This window comes from Typopeltis vanoorti, chromosome 13 (assembly GCF_054136105.1).
Source record: "Typopeltis vanoorti isolate ZY-2024b chromosome 13, IOZ_Tvanoo_1.0, whole genome shotgun sequence".
NCBI lineage: Eukaryota > Metazoa > Arthropoda > Arachnida > Uropygi > Thelyphonidae > Typopeltis > Typopeltis vanoorti.
The window spans coordinates 72403154-72413082 of NC_143561.1; the positions used below are offsets into that span (position 1 = coordinate 72403154).

Below are 9929 nucleotides of genomic sequence, written 5' to 3' on the forward strand. Positions count from 1 at the left end.
GCCTCAACGAACCTGCACTCTCAGTCGCCTCTTATTCCACCTATCTTAGTTCTGTTGAACCTCCTTTTCCATAAAGAGCCTTTCTTCTTGCTTCTTCCAGCTCTTTAAGAAGATTATCAACACATTACTTTGCTATTGACTCCAGCGCAGACACAGCACACAGCATTTATTTGGAATAGGTCATATGGCCTAATATGGTGCTTTCACAGTAAAACTGAAAAATGTAGCTATATTTATTTGTATTTTTTGCCAAATGAATGCAATTCAATTTTAGGTAGAATAGTATGTGCAGATGTGCATATATGTATTTTCATCGACTTTTTTTCTCTTAGGTAGGGTAAAAATTTTCTGCTTTTATCATCGATGTGAAATTCCATTATATGTAACCCCAGTACTCCAACCAATAGGTGGAAGAGAGTAGGCATTATCAGTTACTGTGCTACACGAGTTGAAGCGAAGTTATGCACTGTACACAGGTATTTTATTTATGAGACACATAATTTTTAAATACTAGTTTTCAATATAAATAAATAAATGAATCTTAGATATTTCTTTTAGTGGATATCTATTTGAATATTTATGTTTTCATCTCTCTTGCTTCTTACCTTTTAGTTTACATACGAGGGTGTGCTGAAAAGTTACAATAATCACCATGAAGGAATTAAGGTAGAACCATGTAACTTATACATTCTTCAACATATTCCCACGAAGTGTTATACGCTTGTTACAACGCTGCTGCATCATTTGCAATCCTCTGAGAAAAAAAAGTCTTTCCCTTGTTGCACAAACTAGTACTTTTTATTCTAGGTGTTTATCAGAACTTTTACCCCCTCCCTCGTATCCTACAGTAAAAAAATTATCCGAAATAAATAACGATAATGAGCTAGCAAATTATTTGTTTGGTTTTGTAAAAAACCAAACAAATTTGTAGAAAAATTCAGTTTATCTGGAGACATCGATGCAGCTTAACGTTGAAATATAAATGAAAAATATATTTATAGTAAATATAAGAATCATTACGATATCAATCTGCAAATCTCGTCATCTAGTTTATTACTACAGAATAATTATCATAAAGTGATTAGAAAATTATGTATATTAAAAAAATAATAATAATCCAATTGAATAGTTTAGAATCTGAAAATTTTTAGCCTATATTTATATTATCATCCACATTGAGTGCCGACGTTATTTAGTACAACTAACCTTTTAGAACATGATCGATATAAGTGAAATGAACTGATTATTTTGCAAGAGGAAATTATTGATTAAATTTTACTCAGTACCAGTTTTTAAATCTATTTTAGCTCAAATGTAAATTTTCTTTTATTTCAGATGTAAACCACTTAATTCACAATCTAGACCAATTTACACACAACCGAATTTTTCATGACAATATCTATAACTTAGAAATGGACTGATAAAGGTAATTAGGCATAAATTGAATTAGAAACATATTTAATACCATGTTGGACTTCCTTTAGCGATTGCCAATACCGATTCTCTTCAATTCCCTGGGCATAGTTCGGTGAGATATGGGTCGAGAATAGCCTTCATTCCTGACAGACTCTGTCAGAACCATAGTTATGCCTCTTAGACAAAAGTGGGTTATTTTTCAACTGATTAAACATCCGGAATATCTCACCTTTTGAGAAACCAGTAAGCTCTGCTGTTTTCAAAATCGTGGCTCCAGCCAGACGGGCACCCACAATAAGCCCTTTATCGAACTCCGAAAGATCCTTTGTTTTTCCCCATTGCGATCAACAGTATTAGCGATTATTGACCAGTATCATTCTTATATAGTTGGGTAGAACACGTGATGACGCACGTGACCAAATATTTTGTATATATACGCTGCGTAAGTGACGTCTACGTACACCAGCATAAAGGTTTCTAATTCAGTAGTTCGGTATGTGTAAATAGGATCGTTGCTGTAGACCAGTCTACGTAATGGTTGTCGGTAATGAGTGGACATTCACACTGTCTTAATCTTTTATTAATAGCTTCAGCCAGTCTGGCTTATGTAAGACGTCGCAAGTGCCATGGTATTCTATACCTAGGTATTTTTAGACAAATACACTGCAGTGATCCAAAACCAACCCTCATTCGATTCGGCCACGTTTAGATTCATTTCAAATTCCTTTCTAAAAGGAATGAATTGGATCTTCAAAAGGCTACTATCCTTTTCTTTTTAGAAAGGCTTTGTGGTCTTTGAAAGTGGGAGATATAAAAGAGAGAGGGAGAGGGAGAGAGAGAGAGAGAGAGAGAGAGAGAGTATTTTGTTAACTATTCATCATCAATCTTGAATTCATTTTCATCTGTTTTCTTCGTCTTCATTCACTCTTTTCAGTTTCATCTTCTGGACCAACATTTCTTCCATATGTATTCTTTGAATAGATTGGTGAAAAATAAATATAACCTTACATTTTGCTGTTCATCGTTGAAAACCAATTGTGACTTTTTCTGCAAAAATAATAGTGATTTTAGTACTGGGATGTATTGATGTGTAATGAATATTCTCAAAACTGGTGGTGAAAATATTAAAATCAACGTATCACATAAAATGTATTTTTCTCGAGTTTTTGTATAAATGCCGAATTCAGAAATGTCACCTTAAAGTTTATTACTTAATATCTTGCTAGCAATAACATTTATAATTCAGTTTTATATATAAGTTACTTACGCCGAGTTCGATCATGCTATCTCATTTTTGCATCCTCGAGTTTTCTAAAACATCCTTTTAACTATATAAATATCAAATGGCTTTTTGCTTAAAACAATTCTTGAAAGTATGATATTGAATATTGTATTTTCAATATTGTATCGAGAGAATTCTAATTTATAATCGATTATATTTACTTTGTAAATAGAAACTGCTTGAATCATCATTCTAGAGACCTTCCCTATCGTGATTTCAAAGAATTTTACTTGAAATTTACTCAGGGGAAAAAAAAATCAGTACTCTTTTAATATGATGTGAAAAGTTCAATTATGAATATGGCAAGGTTGTTTTGTTCAGTTCCTGTCTGAGTGTGCAGCTCCTAAGAGACAGAACTGCACATCAAACCACGCTACAGTATTTAATCATTCTGGAAAAGAACACCAAGACTGACATTGTACTAGAACGAACAAAACATGACACAGTGCTTACCTTTCTACTACTGGAGGCAGAGGGATATCGATCTCGAAGTCACGTGATTCGGCCATAGCTTCACATCTATCACCTGTAACAGTAGCGGAACGGGTAAGACAAGGTGACGTGTTGGCGCGCGCGATAAGAGAGCGGAAGGAACAGACAAAGAGACACAATACAAATAGCAGAAAGGAAGGAGAGAAGTGTTTAAAGCACTTCAGTAATTAAGACTTGGCGAGAAAAATGTGCTTGTGAGTTTGTAATTTCACTGCATAGAGCTTTTTGATTACCTCCCGATGAGGAGATGCGATGTATGCACCGTAAAAAAAAATAATAATTTTAAAAAAATGGTGCATAGAATATGCACTATGTTAAAACGCATATATAATTTGAGAAGGAACAGAAGGTTTTGAATTTTATTCAGTGCAAAATCTTTTTAACCACTGATGTCGACACTAAAGTTACCATAGCAACTGTGTTCTTTGGTTGCTATGGTTATGAAACAAGACTTGCTTGGATGTAGCTACAATATTACGTCTATAGTATACGGATTGCTGCTATAGGACTGCCGTAATTCGTCCTTGTTAATATAGATTCAAGGAAACAGAAACAATGACTTCTGTTAGTTAACGTGTACAATTATTATAGTATTAATTATGATATTTCTGTCTTGGTTAATTTCTTTGTTATTTTTATTGCAAAGAAGCTACTATGCCAGCAGAGTAGAAATAATGTACAGTTTATATTACCAGAATTGTAACAAATACATTCTAGATTGAAATAAGGTGTACACATACTAGAAAATTACACGTGAATTTAGATTTATAACAAATTAAACTAATTCTAGAAAATAAAATAAAATAAAATAAAATAAAAGCTTCTGAGACTTCCTCACTAGTAATGAATACAAAAAAAAAAAAATAATAATAATAATAATAAATAAATAAATAAATAAATAAAATAAAAAATAAATAAATAAAAATAAACATGGAGAGAAATTATTCCCAGAAGTCATTGCATTTTTGCCTACTCCGCAAAATATCTTCAAAAGATATGTTTAATTAAAAAAAAGAAAAAAGAAAAAAACAAGGAACTCTTACATCCTTCCTAAAATTTTAGGATTTTTGTAATTGCGGTAAAACAGCTGATTTATTGTGGATTTTAGATATTTGTAATGTATGTGTTTATCATTTGGATTTTATTTATTTCCCGGTATATTAATCCAGGTAGCTCTATCTTTTTTTCTGGCAGAATGGTTTAGCCATTCTGTATGTTTTATTATTATTTAGAGCGCATTGAACATAACATAACGATTAATTCAAAATATCAAAGGTAAAGATTTTAAATTCAGAACTTACAGCAAAGTGGTGATGTACACTAGCTTGCTGTCTGTTTGCAGCATTTACTAAACAGGGCATGTAATCGGTTTTCATATAGAAAGTGAATTGGTTTACGGAAAAAATATTAAAATTGAAAGGGAAAAAAAGTACAATATGCAGCTAATCTTGCTCTTAAAATATCATCTGGGAGAGGAAGGGAGGGGTAACAGAGAAAAGAAAAAATGCAAAATGTATCAGATGAGCTTTGTGTAATACATCGGTCTAGGAGAAGAATGTTTTGAATCGAGCATTGTATGAAATAAGATATCATGAAGAGAGCGAGAGAGAGAGAGAGAAAGCAAGCATGAGCATTATTTATGCAAATCATTTATCACATTAATTTAATGCATACTTTACTAAAAAAAATAATTTATCATATTCGATGAATACATGGATCGTTTATAAAAATTCTTTATACAAAACAAATTGCATATGGAAAACAATTTTAATGTTTTTTTTTTTTTTTTCAACCTCTGATGAACAAATATAATAAGTGAAATAAACGTTTATCCTTCCCGGATAAACGGAAGTTTTTTCTCCTTATAAATCTAAAGAATGTGACCAATATTAAACAAAATAAATACATAATATTATAGGATACAACAACGCGAGTGACATGTGAGATTTAATTTATTAACTTATCATAATTATTAATGTTGCAAATCCGCTGAAATGGAATTAAGAGGAAGGTATCTGACTCTTGGATTTAACGATCTTAGAAAGAAAAAAGTAATAATTAAAATCAAACTAAATATTTGAATATATATAGAGAAGTACACATTGAATGCCGGCCTGGTTGGCCGAGTGGTTAGCGTATCGGCTCTCCAGTGAATAGGCTGCGAGTTCGAATCCTGCGTAGGCATGGATGTTTGTGATTGTCTTTCACCTTCATACATTCCTTCACCCAAGTATAGATATACTCTCCCAATATGGACTGGGTCACCATGGGAGTAGTAAATCCAAAATCTCCCGCAATGGGAGAGGATTTCACCCTACAGTGGGTAGAAAAATAGGCTGTTCATCATCATCGTACATTGAATACTGTGGTATAAGAATATGTGATCTGGTTCACCTATATCTTGTTTTCTCTACCCTAAACATATACTCGCAAAGTGTAGCTGGCAAAATTTTTTATCACATCAAACTGATTTACTGAAACTAGACAGCAGATAGATAACTTTGTACATCAGCTGTTTAACCAATGTATTTAAAAACAATAATATTTGCTATTCCTTGTAATCAAGACAAGACCGCTTTGGGGTATGTTTTGTATTTCTATATTCTTATTAATAGTTAAAACGAAATAATAATAATAATAATAATAATAATAATAAAACCTTTAGTTGCATATTTTGTTACAAATATTCTAAATAATTGGTGGTTTTTGTTTTCAAACCATACTTACACCACAGTAAATTGAATTTATTTCCCTCAAAGTTATATAGAGGAATATATAGCAATATTTACGATACTTTATTAACTTGCTATAATTTTGTTTAAAGGATGTACTATATTCGAAAATCAATGATAAGCGAATTAAGCATCATCTGTCTCCTTAATATGCTATATTTAACATCTTGAACTGTATTCTACTAAACTGGAATAGAGTTCAAGATGCTAAATATAGCACTGGCATATATTAGTCAGTTAAAATGTATGCATTTTAGATGTATGTATGCTTATAAAATGTATGCTTACAAACTTCAAACACTAACATAACCGTTTCAAATTTTATTAAAAAATTCAGTAACATAAAATTACAATATAAAAGTAGATTTACGATAAGTAACACATTATCCTAATTAATCGATTTATTTATCTATCATTTCTGAGTATTTAGGTAAGATGAAGATCATCGACCTGTGTGCGATCACTGCCCCACTTACTCAGGCCGGAAGTAGCTTAAAAAAGGTCCGTGTTTGGTCTCTATACAGTTTCCGGACTATGTAAAAAAATACAAAAATAAACGATTAATTAAAAATAGAAAGAAAATCCATAACCCACCAAGCGTACTAATGTACTATAGGTTTCTGATCTTTCATGGGTGGAAGTTATATAAAAAAAAATAAAATACTTCATTAAGATATTATCTGCCACATGGAAAGATTGATGAATGTTGAAGAGATATTTTAAATATTTCATGTTTGAAGAAATGCCAGCTGTGTAGGCATTTATTTCGAATTACGACAAACAAAGTTTGAACAGCTGAGTAATGGTTCTAAGTAATATCTGCCCTTCATACGCCACCTGCAGGGTAACCTCTGTCATCATGACTTCTTAAAATGTTAACCCTTTAATGCAGTTTTTGCGGGGGGAAGGGTTTTCTACAATGAGAGATGTTTAAAAAAATCTGCGATATATTGCAGAATCATAAGAGATGTGTTCTTATCTTTGCGATTCCTGGCAATGAAATTCTGTTAGATAGGGGATCGTGTCATATATACATACTTCTATTTGCATACATGATTGTTTTGCAAATATGAGCTGTCTCATAAGCACTTCTTGTTCTAATTATTCAAACGTTTTCTTCTACGAGTAAAAGTACTGTGAGGGCACTGGAACCACCTTCCTAATACACGCTTATGTCAATACCATAAGTGCTGACATATTTATAACCTTAGTGTAAATGATATTCTGCATGGTCCTGTGGTGAATGATTTTAAAATAGCACCATCGTTCCCAAAAGTGGAACGCTATTTAAAATGAAAGTCTCGTGTTGATTTTGTAGCTTTCACAAGGTTTAAAAAAGAAATGTTCAGCGTGTGTTATTTGAATGTGTTACATAAATCTTCATGTATTTCATCAGAGCTCATTTTATGCTCAGAGATAAATTTTGGATATATTTAGGTTCTTCTCTAGCTTATTAGTCTTGCAAGTGTGTGTGCGTGCGTGTGCGTGCGTGTGTGTGTGTGTGTGTGTGTGTGTGTAACTTAAGATAAAACTTATTTCTGCCTTAATTTCACTGCTGTATGTTTTTCCGGCAATTCTCATGTTATTCTTTTTTATTGTTCCAAACAAAATAGATATATATATTTGAGGCCCTTAAGAAAAGAAGACTGAAAAGGCTGTGTAGGAAAAACATCAATAATAATAATAATAAAATCTGCAGGGACTTATAAATTATTATCAATAGAATATAATGGAACACAAAAAGCAAAGTTTATAAATATCATTCCAAGGGCCCATCCTTTCTTAGAAAAAAATGCAGAACATGATTCGATAGGAATCATGCAGCTTGCTAGAAACTCCTGTCTCTTAAACCATTAAAACACTTTTTTTCCTGATATTGATTATTCTGCTTCCTGGTACTGATTATAGCCATGAAGAGCCAAGCATTCGTTTTAGAGCTACGAGAACATCCTCTCAAATGACTGAATCCATAGAAGAATGATGCAGTTAACATAAACTTCACAAAGGGTGATGCAAATTACAGTACTGAAGTAATACAACTATAGGAATACAGTTACTCTGCTTTAGGCTGGAGACCTCTGGTGTTAACTCCCCGCCATTATCTGAGTTAGAAAGCGTCTCACTTCCATTACTGAGTATGACTACTGGGCTAGAAGGATCATAAACATTTCGCTACTACTGACAACCAGATGGCCGCACTATTGATCTATGCGTCTCCAGCCCTAACCGAGAAAAAAACTTCCAACCATATTAATTCACTGAAACATTCATGAGGTGGTGGTGGTTGTCTGAAACCACTAATTTGAGCGGTACTTATACTCAACATTGCATACTAGTAACGCCTTACAAACATGTAACGCTATTTAAGGACAAAATAGATCCACTTCAAGAAATAGAAAAGAGAACATTTACAAAAAAAATGCGTTTTTTTTTTCCCTTAAAAAAAGGCTAAAGCTTGCTTCCCGTTCCTCAAGGTTATGTTCCGACTGGCTATCCTCGTAACACACAAACGGGCATCCGCCCGTGAACTAGGGAAGGGGAAGGCGAATCAGGTTCAAAGCACGTTATTATACAAGAGGCAGGAAGACCATAGCCTACCTAAGAGCCTCGAGGAAGTATCAGCAAATCCCTCGTACTCCTGAAAACTCTCCGTCGCATCCAGCCTCGCGATCGTCTGAAGAACGCAGCAGAGGTTGTTGACCGATCCACGGAAACATGGAGTTACTTGCCTCCGTATCAACAACGAGACCGATTCTTTCCCGCCAAACAGCGCGAGCTTTCAGTAGCTGCATGTAGCCATGACCATTAGTGGAGCAAGCCCATTCTTCCGTAGGGGAGATAAAGGTCAGTGAGGGAATGTCACAGATGCACGCAGCCACCATGTCTTACATTATAACATACGCAAACGCGTTGGTGTATTTAAACAGCACGTGCACAAGAGTATATTTCTTTACGCGCAACACAATCAATGCATTATTTAACTGAGAAAGAAATAGGCATTCGTTCCATCGTTAATTGCGCATTTCTCTCTCTCTTTCTCTGTTTCTTGCATGAACCCAAAACTGCGTTAATAGTGATCTCGAGGGGGTTAAATACACCAATAAATATTGATCTGTGATTGCCACAAACAACATGGGAAAACTCAGCGTGTTGTGGAATAACCCAAATTACACCATTTGCGGTAAATATCACATAGCTGAGCGTGTATGTGTTTGGGGAGAGGAAGGGTGGGGATAATTGGGCTGTGGATTGGCCTTTTTTTTTCTTTTATCTCTATCTGTTGAAATTTCATGTACAATGAAACTTCCAGTTTCCATGTTACTTCCATTACACACACACACACACACACACACACGCGCGCGCGCGCGCGCGCGCGCGCACGCATTGATGGGAAGGAAGGGCCATAAATCCGTTTTTCTTTGTGTGCTATCTGTTTAAAAGAAATTAACACAGTAGTATATACATATATATAATTATCTTTATCTGTAATATCACTTATGTGTCACAACAGGAGTTTTTATTTTTTGTATATTTAACTGACATATTCTATAATGCATATATACTATTACAATGCTGTGACCTGATTGTGTATATCATAATGTTTGTTATCTCAACTATTTGCATGAATTTGAATAAAACAACTGAATTGATATGTTACAACAGCTGCAACCCTTTCGAAGTAATTTAAAAGTGATATTTATATAACGGGGTATAATATTTTGAGCACTTAATGGACCGATTATGCACAATATACAGCTTTCTTTCCCAGTCCCACCTTATCTCTGTGTAACCTACAGTATGTCTGCGGACTGTTTCCACAAACAAATGCTGTTAAATTCAGCGAGTGCAGTGCCATAAATGCACACCTTCTTTAGAAAAAAAAAAAAAAAAAAGTCAACGCAGCCTATAAGCAGTAGAAGGCTTTCATCGTCTGGTGAAATATCTCCTATTTTATTTATTTATTTAAATATCAACCCGCACTCGAGAGTGTTGCAAAACATACAGCA

At 33.8% G+C, this 9929-nt stretch overlaps 1 protein-coding gene across 1 annotated transcript in view; it reads right to left on the minus strand.

The window, feature by feature from the left end:
* The window catches only part of LOC150100281 (proton channel OtopLc-like), a 52790-nt gene extending 44233 nt beyond the window's left edge, over positions 1-8557 (minus strand). The window contains exons 1-2 of the mRNA XM_090402930.1: positions 8521-8557; positions 3152-3224 (exon numbers count right to left, since the gene is read on the minus strand). Coding sequence (XP_090259056.1) covers positions 3152-3207 — 56 coding nt within the window. The 5' untranslated portion in view covers positions 3208-3224; positions 8521-8557. The remainder of the gene's footprint in view (positions 1-3151; positions 3225-8520) is intronic.
* Between the last annotated feature and the right edge of the window lie 1372 nt (positions 8558-9929).